The sequence below is a fragment of the Eurytemora carolleeae genome, unplaced genomic scaffold (genome assembly GCF_000591075.1).
Source record: "Eurytemora carolleeae unplaced genomic scaffold, Eaff_2.0 scaffold243, whole genome shotgun sequence".
Lineage (NCBI taxonomy): Eukaryota > Metazoa > Arthropoda > Copepoda > Calanoida > Temoridae > Eurytemora > Eurytemora carolleeae.
Window position 1 is genome coordinate 39,638 of NW_019396315.1, and position 26,551 is coordinate 66,188.

General features: G+C 33.2%; 1 protein-coding gene and 2 long non-coding RNA genes across 5 annotated transcripts; 1 reads left to right on the top strand and 2 right to left on the bottom strand.

The window, feature by feature from the left end:
• Window positions 1–348: 348 nt before the first annotated feature.
• LOC111700754 (glycine--tRNA ligase) lies at window positions 349–21,198 on the bottom strand. Of its 3 annotated transcripts, none has more exons than XM_023471790.1 (27): window positions 21,129–21,198; window positions 20,583–20,616; window positions 19,666–19,789; window positions 19,096–19,149; window positions 17,885–17,968; window positions 17,476–17,573; window positions 17,035–17,113; window positions 16,668–16,774; window positions 12,504–12,573; window positions 12,188–12,299; window positions 11,830–11,957; window positions 10,794–10,899; window positions 9,568–9,708; window positions 9,035–9,132; window positions 8,397–8,445; window positions 8,263–8,311; window positions 7,535–7,673; window positions 7,128–7,202; window positions 6,932–6,967; window positions 6,458–6,754; window positions 4,086–4,167; window positions 3,767–3,832; window positions 3,113–3,165; window positions 2,693–2,784; window positions 2,346–2,442; window positions 1,992–2,057; window positions 349–868 (listed from the first exon to the last, which is right to left on the bottom strand). In XM_023471790.1, the coding sequence occupies exons 3-27, from the start codon at window positions 19,720–19,722 to the stop codon at window positions 770–772; spliced, it is 2,334 nt and encodes a 777-aa protein (XP_023327558.1). In that variant the 5' UTR covers window positions 19,723–19,789; window positions 20,583–20,616; window positions 21,129–21,198; the 3' UTR covers window positions 349–769. The 3 variants fall into 3 exon arrangements, with proteins under 3 accessions (XP_023327558.1, XP_023327560.1, XP_023327559.1); XM_023471792.1 differs by lacking the exon at window positions 21,129–21,198 and adding an exon at window positions 21,028–21,072; XM_023471791.1 differs by lacking the exon at window positions 6,458–6,754.
• Window positions 13,883–14,828, bottom strand: LOC111700758 (uncharacterized). The gene is made up of 3 exons (XR_002765047.1): window positions 14,737–14,828; window positions 14,353–14,425; window positions 13,883–13,968 (listed from the first exon to the last, which is right to left on the bottom strand). It is a non-coding gene; the product is annotated as an uncharacterized LOC111700758 (long non-coding RNA).
• Window positions 13,963–14,883, top strand: LOC111700757 (uncharacterized). Its single transcript, XR_002765046.1, has 2 exons — window positions 13,963–14,474; window positions 14,755–14,883. It is a non-coding gene; the product is annotated as an uncharacterized LOC111700757 (long non-coding RNA).
• Window positions 21,199–26,551: the final 5,353 nt, after the last annotated feature.

Genomic DNA, 26,551 nt, shown 5'->3' on the forward strand with positions numbered 1-26,551 from the left:
TTAGACTTGTATTTAGCGGACGCCAATGTTTATTGTGTAACCCATATAATAAAATAATTTATTTATTTATTTTTACCCACATTGGTTCCTCATTTCCATATTATATCCCCCCCCCCCCCCCAGGAAAGGAATATGACAGAAACTTACTTAGAATTAATTGTACTTCAGTTTTTAGGAGGAATGTAAACACATGCCAGAAACTACAATAAACAGTGAACACTATTTATGGAAGTTTCCATAATATTTTAGGGATTCTTTAACCTAAATTAATAAAAGTTTAAGTTTAATAGTTTAACATAGCTTCCAGGTATATTAACTTGACTTTTTCATAAAAAGAGACATAATATCTAATAAATAATGAAAACAAATTTTATTGAAGTTTTTCAAGATTACATAGTTTGGTAAAAAATTAAACACGTAACAGTAATGTATCTTTACCAGGATATTTGCCTAGAACTAACTCACAAGGTATAAACAAATTGTGAAATGGTTTGGTTCAGCTCCAAGAATCAGGTTCTGAATAAATCTGTTCCAAGGATCAGGTCCAGCTCCAAGAATCAGGTTCTGAATAAATCTGTTCCAAGGATCAGGTTCAGTTCCAAGGATCATGTTTAGCTCCATGGATCAGGTTCAGCTCCAAGAATCAGGTTTAGCTCCATGGAGCAAGTTCAGCTCCAAGGATCAATTTCTGCTCCAAGGATCAGGTTTTGTTTAATAACTCAGGTTCAGGTTCAGCTTCAAGGACCTTTTTTTATTCCAAGGTTCAAGATTAGGATTTTGTCTCCTGAGCCTCAAACTTTGGAAACTGTTGGGTCACTTTCTCCCAGGAAATCCGTCCAGTAGACAGATGTCTTAAAGTCTCCCCAACCTAAACAGAATTATTATCATCCTATTAGCAATAAATTTATCAGCCAAATTTTTAAAAGCCTAATTAAAATTCCTGCTTGAAGCTTATTTGGGTTTTTAATAAATATATATACAAAGAGTAAGGGAAGGTGTAAAATGTTGCATTAATTCATCTGTTTTTTTTTCAATCAATTATCATTTCTTTTCTTTCATTTCTGTGTCAATACTAATTTCATTTAAAGGGACAGACCGGCTATGTAAAGTAGTTCAACTGAGTATGCAGTATTGTGGACAAATTCTTTCATTTGAGACATATAAAACGTATCCAAGATGTATAATTACTAAGTTTGAGTGCAAAGTCGATGTTCAAAATCATGAATTTGGGTGGGTACGTTTTCAGATTCGGTTTTTAAAAAAAAATATTTGATAACGACGACGAAAAATAAAGTAAAAATTATACAGTAATCTAATTAGATGTTTAGGAACATATTCAAAAGAAATTTGTCAATAAATCGAAGTTAGAATTAATCATTTCGTTTTCATCATTATATTAAATTTCTTATTTTCTATGAATTTGTTTGCAGATTTCTACAAAATCTTCAAATGTCGTCTTTTCAATAAAATTTCCAGAAAATCTGCAGAAAATATTTGTGAATAATCAGAGAATATAGAAACTAATAATTAAATAAGATTACTTATTTTCGATGATCAGATTAATTTTTATTTTCTCAACCTTTTCCTGAATAACTAATTAGTCTACTGTAGAATTTAGTTTACATTTTTTGTCATCGTTATCTATATATAAATTTGGCTTGTCTGTTTGTCTGTCTGTTTGTATCCAATAAACGTCAAAACGGCTGAACCGATCGGGCCCAAATTTTTTGTGGGACATCTAGGGACTCCAGGGAAGGTTTATGAATCATCAAAATTTCAAATATTTGTCTCCATCAAAATTCGATCGTCATTATATTTTTTTAAATTTTGAAAATCCGCGAATTATTTTTGTTTTGTTTTACGATGTACACAAAGAGAACATGTTCACAATTAATTTAGGAGATGGGCGCGAAGCGCCCTCTAAGGCTAGAAAGAAGGACGCGAAGCGCCTTGAATTTCTAGTTTAATTATGTTTATCATTCCAAACTAACCTTGTCAACTTCAATTCTAACTTGCATGGTTGTATCTCTTTCTCTCAGAGTCACCGTGTGCGGGGCCTAATTATTATATTTTTAACTGACATTCAAACAAAAAGGGGGAATTTATTAAAGTTTGCGTGGAATGTCCGTCCTGCCATAATAAGAAAAAATCTTTATTTACTTTTGAGAATTTTAGATTCTTTAAATGATACTGTTTATTCAAAAATAAAAGACTCAAGAAAATAATACAGAAGTTAAATAACAATCAAAATAAATAAACGGGGAGTGAATAATAATGTGAACAAATCATCTGAAAATGTTTGTTTTCTACAATCGGAAAATTATGAAACGGATCTAAAAACCTACCTTGAGACTGTCGAAGTCAACTGTGATACCGAACGGGATTGCGACCTCGTCCGTCCTGGCGTACCGTTTACCGATAGATCCTGAGCTGTCGTCAATCCTAAAATTTTTAGAAGTAAATAAAATGTTCAAAGTTTCAATCTAGAGATAGCTAATACAATATTTATAATATTTAAACCTTACTTTATTTACTACTTCAAAAATGAAGAATATGCTAATATCGTTACTAAATTCCCATATTTTTGTCTATCAAATAAAAATAGATTATTTACTGTCCCTTCTTAGAAAAACCATGTTTTGTGACTGAGGTTTTTGCAGAGCTGAGCTGAATTCATGGACTGTTGAAATACCTGTGGGAAACATCTGACTCAGTGAGTTTGCTACTGATATCAGCAACAAGAGGAGAGAACTCAGGATTGTTTGAGAGTGGGAGCACAGAGCACTAGAATATGATATCCACGTTCAAATCAAATCAAATAGCTAAGGATTGTTAGTAAATCCATGAAAATTATGATTAATCTCTTGAAAACAGGAAAATTTTTTTTGCGGAAATAAATAATGGTCGACAAATCAAAACTTTAAATTTGAAAAAGAATATTTTTGGTCTCAAAGAAGAAAATGTTAGAAATTAGAAAACGGAAAACTATGGGAGAAGGAAGTGATATGAATAACTGTAAAAAAGATGATATGATATTTGTCATGAAAAATATTGGATAAAATAAGGAAAATTAGAAACTTCTCGGTGTTTTTGTAATAACAAGTTTACTTACCTTCAGTGGAGCAATGACAGGAGGAAGGGAAAAGTAAGTTCTCTGCTCATCTCCTAAAAATACGAAAAGTGTAATTTTTAATTTAAACGTTACTTCTAATAAGTGATAAGGGATAAAATTAAGGAATCCAATATGCAAATATGTCTTAAAGCAGGGGTGTGTGTAATGTGTATGATACAAAATAGGCCTTTTTTTAAGATGAAAATGAAAACTATCACATCAATTTTTAGTAAACCTCTGCTTGATACATCTCTCAAAAATTATATTATTTTCACTAAGAGCTAAAGTTATGGGGAAACCCAAGAAAATTCTTCTTGAAGACGCGGATAGAATTGTTCTTAGGTAGGAACTCTTGTATAGTTGTTATTGATATCAATGCTTGATCTCAATCTTCATTATTCATATAATCTGTGTTCGACAAGCCGTGAAAGTATCGAACAAACAGCCAATCAGAAGCCAAGGGATTTTGCATACAACCAGTTCTTATATCCAAAATCAAGAGAATGTGCCCACTATGGATATTGAGATCAAACTATCAGGATTATGAATAGTAAACGCTAAAGTTCCCAGCTCAAATAATATATAACCCTACTTAAAAGTTTAAATTTATTATTATCTCCCCCCCCCCAAAAAAAAAGGAATAAGTTGACTTACCGTCCCTAACCTTGAAGTTGTGCTCGAAGATCGAATACATGATTCGACCAATACCGAAAGACGGTTCTACAAAAGTATAATTATAATCGAATACAATCATGAGCAAACTGGGTTAATATATAGAATGAATTAAGGAAATCGTTTCGATATACTCTTGAGCTCAATAGATATTTGAAAAAAAATTGAGAATATTTTTAGAAGATAAGTGTAAATTAATGGAATTCTCCCTTGTAGCTAAACGAGACATAACACTTGAAACTAAGTTGATAAAAAACATTAATTTGTTCTTTTTTCCCCGGATACTTGTATAAAAGATTACCAATGACGGACGGGGTTATCTCCTCTACATGAACAGTTTTCTCATAACGTTTAACAGATATCATTTCAGAGTTCAGTTTAACCTAAACAGATATCATTTCACAGTTCAGTTTAACCTAAACAGATATAATTTCACAGTTCAGTTTAACCTTAACAGATACCATTTCACAGTTCAGTTTAACCTAAACAGATACCATTTCAGAGTTCAGTTTAACCTAAGCAGATATCATTTCACAGTTCAGTTTAACCTAAACAGATACCATTTCAGGTTCAGTTTAACCTAAACAGATATCATTACAGTTCAGTTTAACCTAAACAGAAACCATTTCAGAGTTCAGTTTGACCTAAACAGAAACAATATCAGAGTGCAGTTTAACCTAAACAGGAACAATATCAGAGTGCAGTTTAACCTAAACAGAAACCATGAGTTCAGTTTAACCTAAACAGAAACCATTTCGGAGTTCGGTTTGACCTAAAAAGAAACCATTTCAGAGTTCAGTTTAACCTAAACAGAAACCATTTCAGAGTTCAGTTTAACCTAAACAGAAACAATATCTGAGTTCAGTTTAACCTAAACAGAAACCATTTCAGAGTTCAGTTTAACCTAAACAGAAACCATTTCAGAGTTTAGTTTAACCTAAACAGAAACCATTTCACAGTTCAGTTTAACCTAAACAGAAACAATATCAGAGTGCAGTTTAACCTAAACAGAAACCATGAGTTCAGTTTAACCTAAACAGAAACCATTTCGGAGTTCAGTTTAACCTAAACAGAAACAATATCAGAGTGCAGTTTAACCTAAACAGAAACCATGAGTTCAGTTTAACCTAAACAGAAACCATTTCAAAGTTCAGTTTAACCTAAACAGAAACCATTTCAGAGTTCAGTTTACCCTAAACAGAAACCATTTCACAGTTCAGTTTAACCTAAACAGAAACAATATCAGAGTTTAGTTTAACCTAAACAGATAATATTTCAGAGTTCAGTTTAACCTAAACAGATACCATTTCAGAGTTCAGTTTAACCTAAACAGATATCATTTCAGAGTTCAGTTTACCCTAAACAGAAACCATTTCAGAGTTTAGTTTAACCTAAACAGAAATCATTTCAGAGTTCAGTTTAACCTAAACAGAAACCATTTCAGAGTTCAGTTTAACCTAAACAGAAACCATTTCAGAGTTCAGTTTACCCTAAACAGAAACCATTTCAGAGTTTAGTTTAACCTACATTTCAGAGTTCAGTTTAACCTAAACAGAAACCATTTCAGAGTTCAGTTTAACCTAAACAGAAACCATTTCACAGTTCAGTTTAACCTAAACAGAAACCATTTCAGAGTTAAGTTTACCCTAAACAGAAACCATTTCAGAGTTTAGTTTAACCTAAACAGATACCATTTCAGGTAATATTAATAATGATCGTATATCAGAACAGATACCAAGATAAACAAACTAACAAATATAGCTTCTTTATATAAAGATATGATGATAAAGAACCCGTGTCAAGTAAGACATTTTGTAATATCTCTTTCAATATTAATAGCAGCCGGTTCTATTTTTGAACGTAGACTCATATAATTTGACGAGGCCGGAGATAAAAAATCGGAGCCGACGGAGGTCACTTTTCAGAGGTTCCAAGACTCCGGAAAGAGATATCGACAATCTGACTTCATATCCTTCTCCTAACAAATTATATGAGTCTACGTTCAAAAATAGAACCAGCTGCTATTAATATTGAAAGAGATATTACAAAATGTCTTACTTGACACGGGTTCTTTAGCATGCATATCCTTATCCTTAAGGAGTTAAAATAAAAAAGCTAAGCTATACTAATGAAAATATCAGTCAAAAAAAATTATCCAACTAAATCAATCAAAGGTATGTGATCTAGAAAAAATGTACAAAAAATCCAGGAAAAACATTATCTATTTTCATAGCACAAATTACGCTTCAAACAAAAAACTAAACTATGCAATTGACATGGTGACACTTTCTTAAACTAAGAAAAAATTGTCTTGATATTTATAGGAGAAACCAGTAGTTAGAATTAAATTTCGAATAAATACTCCCGAGATTAGTAAACTAGACATGAGCTGAAAACATCTATGCCTCAGACCCTCAACTTGCTTTATTTTTATCGATGAAATACTTCTGTAGACAAATGTCAAAAAAAAAATCCGATTTTGTCCTGACAATATTTTTTGAAAATTGTCCTAGAACGTTAAAATAATGTGTTAAAACTTTCTGTAACTTAACATAACCTAATGTGTGAGAAGAAACAAGCAGAAAGCAAACTAAAAAAAGATAATTTGAAAACAAAACTAAGTTTTGCAGTCCTGGAAGCAAAAAAAGGGAGAAAGCATTCACAATCTTCTACCTTCCGTAGATTTGAACTGGAAGAGCTTGAATTAGAACCAGGATCCTCAAATCCTTTCAAACTCTTAAACTCAGAGGAGAGAGATTTCATGTGGCTAAACCAGCGACTAATATTTTCATACTTTTTCACAGAGTTTTGAGAAACTTTCTCAAATATTTCCACATCAGCCTGGGTAGGTTCGACACCGACAATATAACTCTTGTCGAGCAAATAATTGTCAAGATGGATTAATCCTTCAATTGTCGACGGATCAGGGAACTTCATTGTCGACAAAAAGGATGATTTTGTGGCGGATACCTGTACAAAAATTATATTCCTAATGGACTTTTTTTCCCCGTAAGGGATTAATTAAAATTGAGGAAGCACTTTTCCCTCAATTTAAGCTTTCACAGAGGATATTTAGATCAGGCGTTACAAAACGCACTATATTACACAAAAGTGTAAACCTCAGAACACAAACAGAAAAAAACTTACTTCTGATCCCTCAAGAGTAAGAGTAGCTTCTCCGGTCTAAAAATATATAGAGTAAAGATAAATTTTTTAAAATAAATAAAAAAACAAAACATACTGTTCACTAGGACCGAGGAGAATAAGATATGAACTTTGCAATTAGTTTTTATCAGGAAGGTTTTGCACAAGTCAAGTCAAGAGAGCACTGTTGTAACTATACCTTGAGTTCTGCTTCCATCTTCTCAATATCCTCCAGGGATAGATTAGATAACAACTCTGTAATCGTCTTAGCTTCCTGAATATTTATTTAAATATAGACAATTCATTTAATTTAATCCAATTAATCCAAATTCTACGAAATTAATCCGATTAATCAAATCCATCAAAATTAATACATTTAATTCAATTCAACAAAATTTATCCGATAACTTCAATCATATCTGTCAAATAATTCTGTTCTTAAATAGAATATTATCCGATAACTTCAATCATATCTGTCAAATAATTCTGTTCTTAAATAGAATATTATCCGATCACTTCAATCATATCTGTCAAATAATTCCGTTCTTAAATAGAATATAATTCGATCTTCAAACAAACCAACTAACATTGGTATGACTGACTCACCTTCTTAAAGGCTTTACCGATAGGTCCCTTGTTTGGAACTATCTCTGTTACAGATTGTTTAATAGGAGCAGGTAGTTTCTTCTCAGCACACAGTTTTACTCCGGTAGCTTTAGTGTGCTGGGTCAGGTCATAGGCGGACCTTGATAAATATTTTAAATAATTCTAAATTGTTGTAATTTCTAAGTGGCCCTCCATCTATAGATATCGTCCTTTTTCTGCCTTTACGTGTTTTATTTTCTACCTTAACACGTGTTTTATTTTCTACCTTAGTGTTTTATTTTCTACCTTAACACGTGTTTTATTTTCTGTCTCAACACGAGTTTTATTCTGACAAATTATGCCGTCGTTCCTGTAGCAAGAAACTCGCAAATCACTTGCAAAGAAAATCCAATATTATAAGCTACACATTTTTATCTCATCAGACAAGGCTTTTAAGGTACATTTTTCTAATCTGACATGCCATCTTTATAATGTAGAGTAACAAGGACAGTCCCTTTAAGTGTAGCACCAAGGTTATAAAACGAATTCGAAAAATAGAAAATGAGCAGGACATTAAGGAATAAATGCGTAAATAACCAAAACTGAAAACAATAGGAATATATTTTTAAATGAATAAGATGAATGAAAAATATTATCTAACAAAACAATTTAATGAGATACTGTAGATCAAGAATTAACGAGTGTTAAGAACAGTCGAGTGAATGATAACAAAGGGCAAGAATAGTTACCTATCGGCACATCCTACACACTCTACCCATCCGTAGGACGTCAAAAGCTCTAAACATATATAATTATTAGTCTTAAAACTATCCTGGATCGTAACCTGGATCTTAATAACATAAATATTTTAGAAATGAAATACCTGCGTCCCAGCAATCACAGGCGTAGTGAGCCATCTCATTTCCCATATGCTGTAGAACATCAATATTTTGTCTAGTTCTACAGTTTAGAATCAAATATTATATCTCCGATTTATATCATAATGTACCCAGGCCAGGTTTAACTTCTTGAACCAATTTGGGCCGGGCTACCCGACTCAACAATCTTAACTTAAAATTTTATAAAATTAATATAGAATGCATCTTGAGTTAAAATGATTACGTATCCGGCCTTGAATAAACGTCTTTGATAATATTTTGATTTTTGGCATCCCTGTCTGACTCTTAAATAAAATATTGGTATCCCTGTCTGAATCTTAAATAAAATATTGGTATCCCTGTCTGAATCTTTAAGTAAGATATTGGTATCCCTGTCTGAATCTTAATAAAATATTGGTAACCCTGTCTGAATCTTTAAATAGAATATTGGTATCCCTGTCTGAATCTTATCGGTATCCCTGTCTAAATCTTAAATAAGATATTGGAATCTCTGTCTGAATCTTTAAGCAAGATATTGGAATCCCTGTCTTAATTTTTAAATAAAATATTGGAATCCCTGTCTGAATCTTCACATAAAATATTGGTATCCCTGTCTAAATATTTAAATAAAATATTGGTATCCCTGTCTGAATCTGAGCCTGGTTCCATCAGCTCCGACCTTGATCAAGAACTTCTGAATCCGAACCATAAAGTAGGCAAGGGTCTCATTGTTTACAACACCTGAACAACAAGAACGTACGTTTAGATTTAACTATAATAATATCATATTGAACAAACTGAAAGAAAAATGGTAAACTACAGTTTTAACTAGCTGATTCGGTTTTAAGACCGAAATAAAAAAAAGATTAGACCAAAATAGAAAAGCCAAAAAATGTAAAAAAATTACGAGAATTACCTAAGCAAATAGTTAATATTTTTTAGAAAAATAACAGGGTTGCTTGTATATTTTTAAGAGTAATCGGGGAAAATGAATTTTTGAGATCTGAGGAAAAAGAATGAAAAATTGGACATCAAAGGGCAAATTTCCCCCCCCCCCCTTTTCAATACTGTTAACCCAAAAATTTATTCATTTTCCCCTATGTAAAGAATAAAACCCTAACAAATCGCAATGGAGGGGGGGATGATTTTTCAGGAAAACACCAAGGTGAAGGTTACCTTGTTTCACAGCATCTCCTATCTTGATCAATTTAGCAGGTTGACCGGACATCTGGTCACAGGCTGAGTAAAGAGTCATCTCAGTATCCGCACAGCTGGCAAACTTAGGATGAAGTTTGTCCACAGGATCACAGAAATGTTCTAGAAAAAGTTTAGTTCATGGGCTTTATGTATTTAACAATTGAATGTGCGAGCCAACCAGCAAAACAAATGAACTTATCAAGCAATGAATGAAACAATAAATCAAGAAATGAATCAATTTATCGAACAATTAGTCAAGCAATGAGTCAAGCAATGAATCAAGTAGTGAATCAAGCAGTGAATTAAGTAGTGAATCAAGCAGTGAATCAAGCAGTGAATCAAGCAGTAAATAAAGCAATAAATCAAGTAACGAATCAAGCATAGAATCAATCAAATTAATCAATCAAATGAATCAAGCAATGAATATAGCAATGAATCAAGCAATTGAATAAATCAATGAATCAAGCAATGAATCATGCAATGAATAAAGCAATGTATCAAACAGTGAATCAAGCAATGAATAAAGCAATGAATCAAGCAATAAATAAAGCAATGAATCAAGCAATGAATCAAGCATAGAATCAAACAATTAATAAATCAATCAAATGAATCAAGCGATGAATCAAGCAATGAATCAACCATAGAATCAAAAAATCAATGAATCAATCAAATGAATTAAGCAATGAATCAAGCAATGAATCAAATAGTGAATCAAACAGTGAATCAAGCGGTGAATCAAGCAGTGAATCAAGCAATGAATCAAGCAATGAATCAAGCAATGAATCAAGCAATGAATCAAGCAATGAATCAATGAATAAAAATTGTGTTAAAAAAAATCAGTAAATCTTAAAGAAATAATCATGATCTGGATCCCGATCCATTTTTTCCAGTGCGGATCCAGGATTCGGATCCACATCAAAATTAAATGGATCCTAAGCACTGGAGTAAAGCATTGAATAAAGCAATGAAGTAATAACTAAAGAAATAAAACAATCAATGAATAAATTAATGAATTATGCAATAAATAAAGCAATGAATAAAGCAATGAATCAATCAAATGAATGAATGAATTAATTAACGAATCATTGAATGATCAAGTTTCGATAAAACTTGAGTTATTAGAAGACCAGATCGAAACTTTGAATAAGTGAATAAATCAAACAATCAATCTCCCCAAACCAAATCTTATTTATTATCGAACTAACCTATCTCCGCCATGGTGAACTCTCTGACCCTAATGAGCCCAGAGCGAGGAGAAATCTCGTTTCTAAAAGCATTTCCAATCTGAGCAGCAGCAAACGGTAATCTGCCCTAAAAATAAAAAATTAATAGAATGTAAAAAATAATTTTCAACATCAAATTTTTGTAATTTAAAGGGAGTGACCGGCAATGTTTGGTGGTTGAACTCAGAATGCAGTTTTGTAGAGAATTTTTAAGTATTCATTTGAGACCTATCACGACGTTTTTACAGTGCTTATTTTTTTAGCAAGAGTAAAAATTCAATTTTAAAATCCACCTTCATTGTCAATTCTTGTGAGATGATTGAGAATCGGTTTTTTAAAAATTATTCAAAAACAACGACGAAAAATGTAACAAAAATTCTTAAGTAAACTTAATGGATGTTTAGGAACATATTTCTCAATAGAAATTTGTCAATAAATCAATGTTGGAATCAATTATTTGCTTTCATCATTATATTAAATTTCTTATTCCTTACAAGTTCACAGATTTCTTCAAATTCTTCAAATGTTATCTTTTCAATTAAAATTGCAGAAAATCTACAGAAAATGTTTGTGAACAACGAGACATTCTTGAAACTATTAACTGAATAAGATCAGTTATTTTCGATGATAAGAGTTAATTTTAATTTTCTCAATCTGTTTCTAAACAACTTATTTGTTACATTTTTCTCGCCATTGAATAATTTTTAAAAAACCGATTCTCAAAATCATCCCTCCAAAATGAACAATCTATGAGGATTTTAAAGATTGAATTTGCGCTCTTGCTGAACAGATATGCACCTTAAAAACGTCCGATAGGTCTAAAAAGAGCCCTAAAAATGTCTCTACAATACTGCATTCAATGCATTGTCAGCTCAACTACAATGTCGAGCCAGACACTCCCTTTAATCTGATTAAGAAAAACAAATAACAAACTGGAATCCTGTAGGAAAATAACCGTTAAATTAGTTAATCCTGTCCTACACTGATCTAATTCCGTCTTCTCCTGCATGTAGCTAACCTGGTTGAACTCCAGTAACCTCTTGAAGTTGACGAATATACCCTGAGCTGTTTCAGGTCTCAGGAAACCCTTGATATGTCCTGATGGTCCAATACTGGTCTGGAACATCAGATTGAACTCGATTGGTTCTAAAATAAAAAGACTTTTTCTAACATTTTCAATTACTCAGATCCTAATTAATTTTAAGATACAGTCAATATTTGGTTTAATGATACTCTTGACTATTTTGTTTAGAATTATATCAGTTCTAACAGTTACAAAATACATTTAATGTAAAATAAGAATGAACAAAGACGACAATCAGTCCACGGGGTTTCAGTGTTCACTGCATTAAATGGAATTCTGAAAGCTTAATTACCTGATAATTCATTTCCTGTGATGGGTGAGACAACGTTGAACTTCTTCATGATCTCAGCCATCTCCTGCTTGTTGTATCCGTCAAGCTTCACCACAATATCCGCGCACTCAGCCTAAATTTAATTATATATATATCATAATAGAGGGTGTTAAATCCAAAAACATTAAATTCTTTTTTAAATCCCAACATTTTTTTATGGCCCGCAAAATATAAAACTTTTATCCCGAGTAATTTACAGAGCGCCAAAAACACAGATATAAAATGAAATTTTACCATTTTTAAGAAAATACACAAATATTCCATTTTGAATCCTTACCTTGGTCTCGGCTGTCGTCTTCTTCTCCGAACAAACCTTCTCCAAGTGTGCTTTAATCAGATGATCCAGTCTAAATAATTAAAAAGTTAAGAACAGGATTCAATCTCCTCTCATCTTCTCCGACTATTTTTTAAAAAGTTTTAGTAGTTTGACAAAATATTGTGTTTGTGAATTGGTTTAATGTTTAAATTACAGATCCAGATTTCAAAATGTTCATTTCATTATGTAAACAAAAAAAAATAAAAGTTATTTGAGATTTCGGCGTTTATATTATATTTTTTTACGTTATATAAAACAAAATATCATTGTCAATTCAAAAGCCCACTCTAAAGGAGGCGTTGCATCAATGACATTTTTCAATATCTCAGTAAATAATGGTGCTAGCCGGTTCTACTTTTGCATGTATACTCATCTGATGCTCTAGGAACAGGATAAGACATCAAATCTTCAATGTCTCCGTTCGGAGACCGGAGATATGGGATAAGGTACCTCCGTCGGCTCAGATTTTTCATCTCCGGCCCTAATGAACCTACAGAGCCCAAATTCAACACACATACACCTAAGGACCTATATAATTTAATAAAAAAATTCTTTAAAAAAAATTTCGATTTTTTCTTGCAAAGACAGGGTGTCAAAAAAAGGCATTTTTAAATTTTTTTTAAAATGTCTTTTTTGGGGGTCTTCCGATAAAAAATAACGAAAGAAAAAGGTTACAGAAAATGTTTTTTAAACTATTATGAATCTTTTTTAGAAAAGGCGGTTTTCAAAAAAATGTTCACATCACCCCCTACAGGGTGTCCCAAAAATATTTCCCACCCATTTTTGAATTTTTTAAAGTTTTACTATCAATTATAGTGTTAGCCGGTTCTAATTTTGCATGTAAACTCATCTGATGCTCTAGGAACAGGATATGAGATCAAATCTTCAATGTCTCCGTTCGGAGACCGGAGATATAGGATAAAGTACCTCCGTCGGCTCCGATTTTTTATCTCCGGCCCTATTGAACTTACAGAGCCCAAATTCAACACACATACACCTAAGGACCTATATAATTTAATAAAAAAAATTCTTTTAAAAAAATTTCGATTTTTTCTTGCTAAAAACAGCATTTTTTCATTTTATTAAATGTTTTTTTTTGGGGTCTTCCGATAAAAATAACGAAAGAAAAAGGGTACAGAAAATGTTTCCTTAACTATTATGAATCTTTTTCAGAAAAGGTGCTTTTAAAAAAATGCCCATCACCATCAGGGTGTCTTAAAAATATTTTCCAATCATTTTTTAAATTCTATGAGTTTTACCGTCAATAATGGTGTTAGCCGGTTTTACTTTTGCATGTATTCTAATCTGATATTCTAGGAACAGGATAAAAGGTCAAACCAGTAATATCTCCGTTCAGAGGATAAGGAACCTCCGATGGCTCCGATTTTTCGACTCCGGCTACAATTGACTTACAGAGCCCAAGGGCCTAAATGATTTAACAAAATATAGATTAGTTATATTCTGTCCTTGTACCTAACTGTCTCGGTAAATATGTTTTTCAATAAACCAATCAATCATTTTATCAAACAATCAATCATTCATCTATTCCGTCATCCTATCTTTCTATCAGGCATTCATAGTAATAATAATAATAATAATGTATTCAAGTAGTAGTATGATGGTCTAGGAACAGGAAATGAAGTGATGTCTTTCTTCAAAAACCGGACAGATAGAATAAGGTATAAATGAATCTTCATCTACGATAACTTTTGAGGAGCTAAATGAGCTTTGTGCAGGATCATTTACAGCGGATATTGCTGAATGTCTTAAAAAAGACATAAGGTAGGTTTTAGACGACTATTGGGCGTACCTTATTATGTTTCTCTTCATTTTTTTTCTTTCTATTTTGTAGATGGAAGCAGGTTCAGAATCCTTATACAGATCTGGAAACGAACAACAACAATTGTAGTGTTAATCCTAACTTTGTGAGAGGTATTACTGTACTTGTATTCAGTATATTTTAGTGACCCAAAAATCTACATTCAAGTGTCCCAGCATATAATTCTCAGCATAAAAATAAGCAATTCTCTCATTGTTGATCATTGATCAGACTAAGGTTTTTCAGTGTAATCTTGTGTTTCGAACATGCCACTCTAGAATGTAGTGTCGTCATAAATTACACGTTACACTTTTTTTAAGTGCGAAATAATAAGAAGAAATTATTGATACATTAAAAACTAAAAGTTAGACTAACCTTTATATTTAACTTTAGGATATGTTCTCAGACAACAAGGTTATCCCCAAGGGGGAATTTTGTTGGGCGACATCTGGGGAAGGCTGAACCCGTACCAGAATATTAGAGCCGAATCTTGGGTCTCGTGCAATCTCCTTATAATTCCAGGTTTTTTCTATTATTTGAATAATGTATTTATCGAAGTAAATATTTCACTTACAGATGATGGGGGGGGGTATTTAAAATAAAAGATCATTTATAAGCTTATTTATTATTTTACTTATATTCACATTTTCTCCAAAAGTTAGAAAATTAGAAGTAGTTATTTTTTAATAAAAATATGTATATCTTTATTTAAATAAACAGTAATGACGTTATTAAATAAGAATCTTGAATTTTAGAAAAACCAAGTATAATGAGGGGTGGTGGAGTAAACAGAACAGTTGTAATCGCTTATCTTGGGACTGGAGATGGTCCAGTTTTAAATCCCCTTTCGCTATAAGTTGAACAGCCTACGAAGAATCATCATGTTTTGTTGTGGACCGCGTTCAGGTCCAACGGCATACAAGTCTGGGGCCCGGACAGTGGCCCCAGACTCACATGTGGCGACATGTAAAACAAAAATAGCAATAATTTATAATTATGTGTATTGAATGATTTTTTATAGAAATTGCTTTGGCTGGAATGTTAGCACACAATCCAGCATCTGTGCGGTCAAGACACCGCTGGGTTAACCTTCTAGAACCCGGACACCAACTCCTACCTATCCAGCATCAGCTGGATATCTTTGATGGACTAATTTTTTACTACTTAAATATAATATAGAAACCCGAAAAATTGTGACACGCTATTGTAGCATAATCAATTTTATTTTTTGAATTTGCAGTCTGTACACTACAGTGCACATTAATATATTACCAGAGCAATCGGAGGCGTCGACTTTGGAAAACAAAATTCTTTGACACCATGTGAAAGCCTGAAAAATTGAAAATTACTTTTCTGCTTTTTGGAAAGAAGGATGAATTAACAAAATGCTAGATAGATTGATACTTGATTGATGGAATAAATGAATGATTGATAGAATTATTGATTGTTTCATAAAATGACTGCTTTATTAATTAATTAATGGATATAGTTAGGTATAAGGACAGAATACAAATTATTTATTTTTTATTCAATCATTTAGATCCTAATGTGTTCGTGTTTTGAATTTGGGTTCTGTAAGTCCATTGGATCCAGAGTTGATAAATCAGAGAAATCAGAGGTACTTTATGCCCGGAGATATTACAGATTTGACTATTTATCCTGTTCCTAGAATATCGGATTAGTATATATGCAAAATTAGAACCGGCTATCGCTATTATTGATAGTAAAACTCTAAAAAAATTCAAAAATGAGTTGGAAATATTTTTGGGACACCCTGTAGGGGGTGATGTAAACATTTTTTTGAAACCCGCCTTTTCTAAAAAAGATTCATAATAGTTTTAAAAACATTTTCTGTAACCTTTTTCTTTCGTTATTTTTTATCGGAAGACCCCCAAAAAAGACATTTTTAAAAAAATTTAAAAATGCCGTTTTTTGACACCCTGTCTTTGCAAGAAAAAAACGAAATTTTTTTAACAATTTTTTTTTATTAAATTATATAGGTCCTTAGGTGTATGTGTGTTGAATTTGGGCTCTGTAAGTTCATTAGGGCCGGAGATAAAAAATCGGAGCCGACGGAGGTACCTTATCCCATATCTCCGGTCTCCGAACGGAGACATTGAAGATTTAACCTCATATCCTGTTCCTAGAGCATCAGATGAGTATACATGCAAAAGTAGAACCGGCTAACACCATTATTTACTGAGATATTGAAAAATGTCATTGATGCAACGCCTCCAATGAAAATATAATTTTGTTGTGGGGGAAGAGCGTAGTTTTTTAAAGCAATTGTTGTGAAAAATACCAACCTAAAACATTCACCATTCTTGAGATCTTTAACCATAAGATCAGCAAACCGTTCCACGTGACCGGAAGCTACTAGAACGGGTTCAGGGGTCAACACTGTGCAGTCAACCTGGCAGATAAAGAAATAATTTTAAATTTAAAAAATCCATAAAAATCACAAAAGAATAAAAATCCAATCCCATCTCATCCCACTACTCCAATCCCAATCCCAATCCCAATCCCAATCCTATCCAATTACTACTTCATTATGTAAGAAAATAGTAAGACTTCAATCCCAATCCTTTTCAATCCTTTTCGCCTTCACCATCCATGAAATATGAAAGAGATAACAATGTCTCGGTAATAATTTCCGAAAAAGTGGAATTTTACCTCGAGCATATGGTCCTCAAGGACAAAGTGATGTCTCCAAGCTGCCAGCAGATTTGCCTTCATGGCACACCCCATAGGCCTTAAATAAACATTCATTCATTTCACGGATTTTTGACAACCAAAACATTATTAAAATATAACTTTTATGTCCTTAACAATCCAATATGAAAACCTTTTAACCTATTCCTAACTAGCGATTTAAAATCTAGCTTTATTTGAAAATTTAGAAAATTGACGATTTTCTTAAAAAGAGACTTGTGAGTTTTTGCAGCACAATCAGTAGGAAAAAAGTCGAGATTTAATTCTTTCCCTAAATGTAAAAACTAGGAGTTCTAAGTCAACGTTGCTCAAAAAAAGGTCTGAAAGGTGTTTAATTGAAGCTTTTTTAGCACATTCAGTGACAATGTATTCTAAAAATGAAAAAAATATATAAAAAAGTACCCGAAATCATACTGTCCAGTTATTCCACCATAGATTGCAAAGGATTGATCATAGAAAAATCTTCTCTTTAAAGTATCCTCCATCTTACTCCTGTCAAACTAAAAATAATTTAAATTATAATCTAAATCCTTTAAATTTAGAAGAAAAAAACTGAATTTTTAGAAAACAAAAAGGGTTATGGTAAAAGAAAACCTGCTGATAAAATGATGTAAAAAGTCGACTTAATCTCGTAACAGAACCAGTCAGGGATAAGGAAGTATTTAATAATCTTTTATTTGTTAACCATTGATATTAGTTTTCAGATAAAATTTTTTTCTTCTTGCTATTAGGATTGTATTTTCACCTTGGATCCGGATCCACAAAGTCAAACTGTTGCGGATCCGGATCAAAAGCACTGATTGAAACTGACCTTTCCGATTTCAGGTCTTAATGCCAGCTCCTTATCCTCCAGAACCTTCTTCCTGGTCTTCAGCTCTGCTACAGCCTTCTTCACCTAGATGTACACGTTTAACATACGTGGAACAGACGTAAGGAGAGACAAATCCGGAAAATTCAAATCTTTCAATCCATAGTTCTGATGATTTACCGATTTTTTAATTATTCCCCCATTATAGTTGTACTCCATTTCTAACTTTCAAGTTTAGGTTTCACAGGAAAAATATTTTATGGTTAAATTTCTCGTCTTTGAAGTATTAAAAACAAAGCTTAAAATTTTATTTCTCCTTTTATAAATGACGTCTGGTGTAAATTTGGACTTTGTCTAGTTTGTAATAAAATTATATTGATAAGTTTGACGAAATATATTTAATATCACGGGTTTGTAAGGAAGGTCGCTTTTGCTTTTTTAATTTGCATAACTCTGACATTTTAATATTATTCTAAGAACAAATAAGACATACTATTATTAAGAACACTAACAGACAAGCAGTGCTTAGGATCCGGATCCGTTGGATCCACAAGATTTTGGCTTTCTGGATCCGGATCCGCAAAAATGTGCGGATCCACGGATCCGGATCTAGGGGTAAAATATCAACCAAATACTGCAAAAAAAAAACTTGTTTACCCCTAAAACCAAAATCTGAACTTTTGAAAAAAGGGAGATATAAAGATTTCCTCATTTCTGAATGGTTCATCAAGTTTTAGGATAACAATATGCGAAAAAAAATTTTAAATTATTTTTTGTTAAAAAAGTTCAGTGAATCCTGGGGATCCGGATCCATTTTTTTCCAGTGCGGATCCAGTATCCAGATCAGGATCTGGATCCGCATAAACGTTAAATGAACCCTAAGCACTGCAGACAAGGGTAAGTGGCAAAATATGACATAATATAGTGACAGTAGGTTGCATGTTAAATATTAAAATAAAATTAACAAAGAACAACTTTTCTAAAGGTTTTGAGCTTGCAGTTGCAACTAGATGAAACCTTTAAGTGATCCTACATGCAAAGATGAAATACCCAATTCACGATTAAAACCTATATAGATATTGAAGTTTTCCTAGGTTAAAAAATTTTCAATTATGATCATTTCTTTATGTCTTCCTGCAGTAAAAATGCGCTAACAAAGAAAACTTTGTACGGAGGGGCACAGTCCCTTTCAGGTTTCATGTTTACATATGTACCTCTAGCTCGGGAGCTTTATTCTCTTTTAACTGTCTAACAATATCTCCTTGCTCCTAAATATAATTATAATATATATTTTACATGGCAGCTTAGTCAAGATTTTTAGCATTGGCCGTTTTCATAAATAATACATGATACCGCAGGAAGGAATAATATCTACAATAGACCATAATATAATTTGCAGGTTTATATATTTAAAAAAAAATTACAATAACGAGTAAGAAGTGATTAATCATGAATATAATGCAGATATACATTTTTCCCAATTTTCTTCCTTTCTAGCTGCCCTGTTATTTTTTCCTGAGAATTATATTTCCCCCATCTAGTAGCTGACAAACCAAATTTGATTTCTCTATCAATAAATAATTTTCGACCATTTACTGGGGGAAAAATAATCAGTCATTAATAGGATAGATTGCAACCCTAATTTAGCTTTGATTATAAAAATTACTTATTACACCAGATCAGCAGGAATAAAAAAGGACTTTTTTACTTACTGCGCATAAATTAAATGGGAAAATAAATATATCCGACAGATTTGACTAGATTTTTTTTCCTCACAAAATTACCTTGACTGCTTCCCTTAGAGGAGCTAAAAGCTTTTCAGATTCTGGACTGAGCGCCATGTTTGAATTGGTTAAAGTTACCACGTGACGCTTCTTCTTACTGAACCAGTTTTCAGCAACTTTAAACCTATAAGACAATTTTTATTTATTCACAGGCGCACAACTAGACATCAAGGGGGTGGGGGGGCAAAGGGCAATTATTTTTATTTCCCCCCCAAAAAAAACATATTTGGGGGGGGGGGGGAGAAAAAAGTGTATTATACCTAACCATGAAAACTACCAAACACTTCAGGATATTTTTGGGGAAAATTTTATATTTGGGAGGCATTCATTCAGTTTTGGGCAAATTTGTGTGGGAAAAATCTTTATTTATATTTTAGGGGCAAATTTATTTTGGGGGGAAATTTTATTTAGTTTAGGGAGATCTGAAATCTTCTTTCTGGGGCATATTTGATTTTTAGGAGCTTTTTTCATTTTAGTGAATTTTGCGTATGGGAAATCTTAAATCTTTATTTTGGGGTGTCAATTTTTTACATAAGGGCATTTCTAAAATAAATAAAAAGGGCATCTATTTTAAACTACGGGGGTTATATTTTTTGTTGTGGGCCACACTTAATTTTTTTGAGGCATTTTTTTTTATAGATCGGGCTGTAAATAAGTTAGTTGTCTTTATCAAATTTTTGAAGTGCAAATTTAAAATATTTGATGGCATTCTAAAACACAAGAGTTACAAATGTTGAATAAAGGAGCAAATTTAAGTCTTATTGTAAATGTTATAGCTGCATTTAAATTTGCTTAAAGAGTGTAGATTAAAAAAAATTACTGTGAAGCATATTTTTTTAAAAATTTCCAGAAAATTAGCTATTTTCATTTATTATAATTTATTTTATAAATATTGAAATTTCAAATTGACGCTTTACCTGTCGGGCGAAGTATAAATACGCCGAGCAAAGTCTGAAATAATCATAATTCTAGATTTAAAGGTAAAATAAAAAGGTAATTTCCTAGAGAATGATTATTGCCCCCCCCCCTTCCTTCTTCTATCAATTTTATACATGGATCTCATATGTACCACATGGATATAATTGGTCATGTGGCCGCAGCGCCCGGCCCCCTAGCCTGTCCTAGCTGCAGCACTAGGCCCCCTAGTCTATCCTAGCCACAGCAATTGACCCCCAGAAATTGTCTTAACATAACCTAACCCTAAAATAATAATAAAAAAAAGTAATCATGTACAAAATTGATAGGAGGGGGGGGGGGGCAAAAATCGTTCTCTAGGACAGACCAGATAATAATTTACTTAAAAAGATAATCTTCCTATAAAATAAGTAGCGCGATCATAGGTCTTTCATTATGAAATTATTCCTGTGTAAAGCGGGCGAGAATTTTTGAAGATGGATATCAGGAGATTAAACTAGGAAAATATCAGCAATTTCCTGTGTTGAAAATTATATCTTTTCTATGACCTTTAAATGATGATTTCCCTTTCACTGCACTGTTAAAATTAAAAAGTATTTCGTCAGCCGTTGACACACGGAAACGGTCTGTAAATAAATGCCGCAAGATATTCATAATTCAATCGTCTTCAGTTGTAAACCGACCTACAGAAAACTGTTCTATTTAATTTCCGTCTCTGACACAAGCAAAAAGCAAATTTAGATAATATTGCAAGAAATTTTTTGCATTTTGACATTTGAAGTGAATCTTAGGTGGATATTTTTATGATAAAATGCATTGTTGGGGATGGATTGCTATGTTCAAACAAAACAATTCTCTACAAAAAGGTTAGGTGACGTAGGTCGCTGTACATTCTTCTCTGACAAGAAGACATTATTGAATGTCGTCTTAGTGAAAAGTGTCATTGGTCAGCTGATTTTAATTTCTCGCCCTGCCACAGGATAATTGGTACTAGCCTTTGCCGGCCCTGACCAAACATAAAAACTGTAAAACATTTATTGAAAATAGTGAAATCATAGTGAAATCTCGGGTCTGTCCTAGAGAACGATTTTTGGAAGAGCGCTGCGGCTAGGACAGGCTAGGGGGGCCGGGCACTGCGGTTAGGACAGACAAGAGGGGCGAGCGCCGCGGCTTGGACAGGCTTAGGGGGCGGGCGCTGCGGCCACATGGTCAATTATATCCATGTCTTACGATAAGATCATTGTACCAAATTGATAGGAAAATAATTAATAATAATTTTGTTGAATTCATGTTCTCTAGGAAAATACCGAAATCTTCACGTTATGTTATCTTAGATGGCCAATTCTGAATTGAATTTTTATTTAATAATTAGTATGATGTATTGTTCAAAGTGTTTAATCATCAAGTAAGCGGTCCTTTCCCCTGGATCTCTTTATATGGCCCAAAATACTTGTACTACTTTAGAGTTAGGGTAGGTTAAGAAAATTTCGGAGCCGCGCGCTGTAGCTAGGACAGTCTTGGGGCCAAGTGTTGCGACAGGCCAGGGGGCTGAGCACTGAGGCATGGACAGATTTAGGGGGGCCAGGCTCTGCGGTCACACATCAAACTATGACTATGTGCTATGCATCAGATGTATGTACTGAAGTGAAAAGATGGGAGGGGGACCGAAAAGTATTTCCCAATCAAAATTTGAGGCAAGGGGTTCATGTCTTACGGACGGACATACAAACTCACAAACAGATTACTACTTTATACATATAATTTGAGGCTAACGAAAAAACGGACAAACATAGTTTATTACAACTTAATATATTTAGAAGACGCATGTATAAAATGAATTATAGGGGTCTTACTCTAAAGGGCCCACAACTTCTGAAAATCCTTGACCGATTTGCCTCAATTTGAATTGGGGAATACAGTAGAACCACGGGAATTTTCTTAGCTTGGTTTAAAATTCTATTAAGTCATTTTGTTAGAGAAAGTCAAGTTTCCAGACAAAACTGTGTTCCTAAGCTTGTGACAAAATAACAATTATATTTTTTTTTTCAAGTAATACTCCCCTGGAGTGGGGAGCATAGTGATTTTTTCCCTAAGAAAATTTACATGTTTTGATAAGGGTAAAGGCACAATTCAATCCTAGGGTTCTTTTGCTAACTAACTGTTAAATAGATCAGATATCTGCAAACCGATAAAAAAGTTCCTTCTTTTGTATAAAGAATATTTAACGTATTTACTCTGAAATTAAGGAAAAGCTGAGGCCAGAGTAAAAAGAAAATGTAGTCCGCATTCAATTGCGTCACATCAATAACTTTTGGCATTCGAGGCATAAAACTACCAGGTTAAAATACATTTAATTTGTGCTTTAAAAAATAAGAGTTGTGCAACAATGCACTCAGTTCACTTCTTTAAATTTGTGCTAAATATCTGATATACATTTTGCTTTGATATATATATATCAGGACGGGGTTTGATATGTTAACTTTAACAAGTATTGTAAAAATAAATAACATTTCAGTTTGGTATGTTTACCTGCAGTTGATTGTTTTAAATAGTTCTCCTACAATGTTCTGCAACAATTCTTCCTAATATGTCATTGTAAAATGTTAAATGTGTTCTGTCTGTATTGTGTACCTGATATATTTACCCCGGATTGTCTGTAACGTGAGCCGGGTATATTTATCCTGTCTTGTCTGTATAGTGTACTGGATAAATTTACCCTGACTTGTCTGTATAGTGAACTGGGTATTTTCACCCAAGCTTGCCTGTAAAGTGTACCTGGTATATTTACCCCGTCTTGTCTGTATAGTGTACTGGGTAAATATACCCCAGCTTGTCTGTATAGTGTACCTGGTATATTTACCCCGGCTTGTCTGTGTAGTGTACCAGGTATATCCTGTCTTGTCTGTATTGTGTACTGGTCATATTTATCCCGCCTTGTCTGTATAGTGTACCAGGTATATTTACCCTGGCTTGTCTTTATAATATACCTATTATATTAACCCCGGCTTGTCTTTATAATATACCTGGTATATTTACCCCGGCTTGTCTTTATAATATACCTGGTATATTTACCCCAGTTTCTCTTTATAATATACCTGGTATATTTACCCCGGCTTGTCTTTATAATATACCTGGTATATTTACCCTAGCTTGTCTGTATAGTGTACCTGGTATATTTACCCCGGCTTGTCTGTGTAGTGTACCAGGTATATTTACCCCGTCTTGTCTGTATAGTGTACTGGGTGAATAAACCCCAGCTTGTCTGTATAGTGTACCAGGTATATTTACCCTGGCTTGTCTGTATAGTGTACTGGGTAAATATACCCCAGCTTGTCTGTATAGTGAACCAGGTATATTTACCCCGGCTTGTCTCTATAGCGAAGCTGCTTGTTTGTATAGTGTACCGAATATATTTACCCAGCTTGTCTGTATAGTGTACCGGGTATATTTACCCTGGCTTGTCTATATAGTGTACCAGTTATATATTTACCCTGGGTTTTCTTTATAGTGTACCGTATATATTTACCCTGGCTTGTTTATATAGTGTACGGAATATTTATCCCGGCTTGTCTGTATAGTGTACCAGGTATATTTACCCCAGCTTGTCTGTATAGTGTACCGGATATATTTACCCCGGCTTGTCTGTATAGTGTACCAGTTATATATTTACCTCAGCTTGTCTGTATAGTGTACCGGGTATATTATCCCGGCTTGTCTGTATAGTGTACCAGGTATATTTATCCCGGCTTGTCTGTATAGTGTACCAGATATATTTACCCCGGCTTGTCTGTATAGTGTACCAGTTATATATTTACCTCAGCTTGTCTGTATAGTGTACCGGGTATATTATCCCAGCTTGTCTGTATAGTATACCAGGTATATTTATCCCGGCTTGTCTGTATAGTGTACCAGATATATTTACCCCGGCTTGTCTGTAGTGTACCGGATATATTTACCTTGGCTTGTCTGTATAGTGTGCCGGGTATATTTATCCCGGCTTGTCTGTACAGTGTACCAGATATATTTACCCCGGCTTGTGTGGATAGTGTACCGAATATATTTATCTCGGCTTTCCTGTATAGTGTACTGGATATATTTATTCCGACTTGTCTGTATAGTGAACCGGATATATTTACCCCGTCTTTTGTGTATAGTGTACAGGGTGGCCAAAATGTACGGATTGTACGGATTGTTTTTTTTTTAACCCTAAAATTGTACGGATTGTACGGATTGTACGGATTTGTTTTCAAATTGTACGGATTGTACGGATTTTTATCCTGGAAAATACACCGTTTTTTTAAAATTTTCACTCATTTCAGCAAATTTTTCATGAAAATTAAAAAAAAAATCTGGTCAAAATGAAGTTATTTTCTGCATTCTAAATAATATTAGATTGATTAATGTTTCAATTGACAATCAAAATTCATTCATAATTTTCGAGATATGTCCAAGAAGTGTTTATTTGAGAATATGTTCCATAAGTACTTATTTGATTGCTTATTCAAGAAGATGTTCCAGTATCCTGTACCCAGTATCCTGTACCCAGTATCCTGTACCCAGTATCCTGTACCCAGTATCCTGTACCCAGTATCATGTACCCAGTATCATGTACCCAGTATCATGTACCCAGAATTATGTACCCAGTATCATGTACCCAGTATCCAGTATCCAGTATCCAGTATCCTGTATCCTGGATCATGTATCATGTATCATGTATCCAGTATCCAGTATCATGCACCTAGTATCATGTACCCAGTATTTAGTTTGTATATATGTATGAAGCCAATTTTTTACAGATTGATTCTTGCTGAAGAAGTTTAAACCCTCTTACATGAACTGAACACAAAGGACAATGATTGAAAAATTGAATTTTAATGTGTTTTTTTCAAAAATGGGATTTTTTTCGAAAATTGTACTGATTGTACAGATTTTTAAAAAAAATGTACGGATTTTTAAAAAAATGTACGGATTGGTTTAAAAAAATGTACGAATTGTACGGATTTTTAAAAAAAAAATTGTACGGATTGTACGGATTTTTTTTCGAAAATTGTACGGATTGTACGGATTTCTTCTGAAAATGTACCCGGTATATCCCGGCTTGTCTGTTTAGTGAACTGGGTATATTTACCCCGGCTTGTGTGTATAGTGTACCATATTTATCCCGGCTTGTCTGTACCGGTTAGTCTGGAGGTTAGAGGCTGCTGCACTCAGGGGCCTCCATCTCCAGTACTGTCCAGGCAGTCCCTAGTCATACAACAGCTGAGTTCACCGTGGCAGGGGAAAATTAATAATATACAATTTACAATTATCTGAAACCAGTTATTTTCCATTTTTAGATTAAGTGCTTAACAAACCTAATTTGTCGTAAATGTTCAGTGATTACAGGCTTGAAAAAGAAACTGCCTACTTATAGAAACAATTATTTCAAATTAACTTAAATATTTCAATTTTATCTTATTTTAGAAAATACTTTTTTGGTATTTTTTCCTCATTTATCCCTATATACATTTTTACAGGGAATAGACCTAAGCTACGGTCACAAGTGAAACATTTTTTGTTTGTTTATCCTTTCCGACCGTTTCCTGGAATTTACGTAGAATGTGTATATTTGACTAAATATATATTATATTACTATATTTTATGCGACTAAGTTTCGTTTACTGTTTTATTGTTTTTAAACAAATGAAAAGGATTAATGGCTGATGCATTGTAAAGCTTAATAACGGGATCATATTTTATTTCAGTTTAAACATCATTATGAAGAAACGGCATTTTCCGGGTCCTTAACACCCCCTTTCAATGAGAACCTGGATTTTATAAAAACTTTTGGCAATTTTCTCTTTTTACATTAATGAATTCAAATAAAATTATTCTCAAAATTTTACGACCTGTGATCGTGATTTAGTTGAGTTGAGGGTTAACATCAGTATTTTTGTGGTTTGTTGTTTAATGGTTATTGGTTAAAATGCAT

Excerpts from the sequence above, each read along its gene's own strand:
- LOC111700754 (XM_023471790.1), bottom strand. The coding sequence starts at position 19,722 with ATGGCGCTCAGTCCAGAATCTGAAAAGCTTTTAGCTCCTCTAAGGGAA. Across the intron at positions 8,312-8,396 it reads CTGTGATTGCTGGGACGCAG|AGCTTTTGACGTCCTACGGA; the intron begins GTATTTCATTTC and ends ATATATGTTTAG. Across the intron at positions 2,058-2,345 it reads TTGACTTCGACAGTCTCAAG|GCCCCGCACACGGTGACTCT; the intron begins GTAGGTTTTTAG and ends TATAATAATTAG.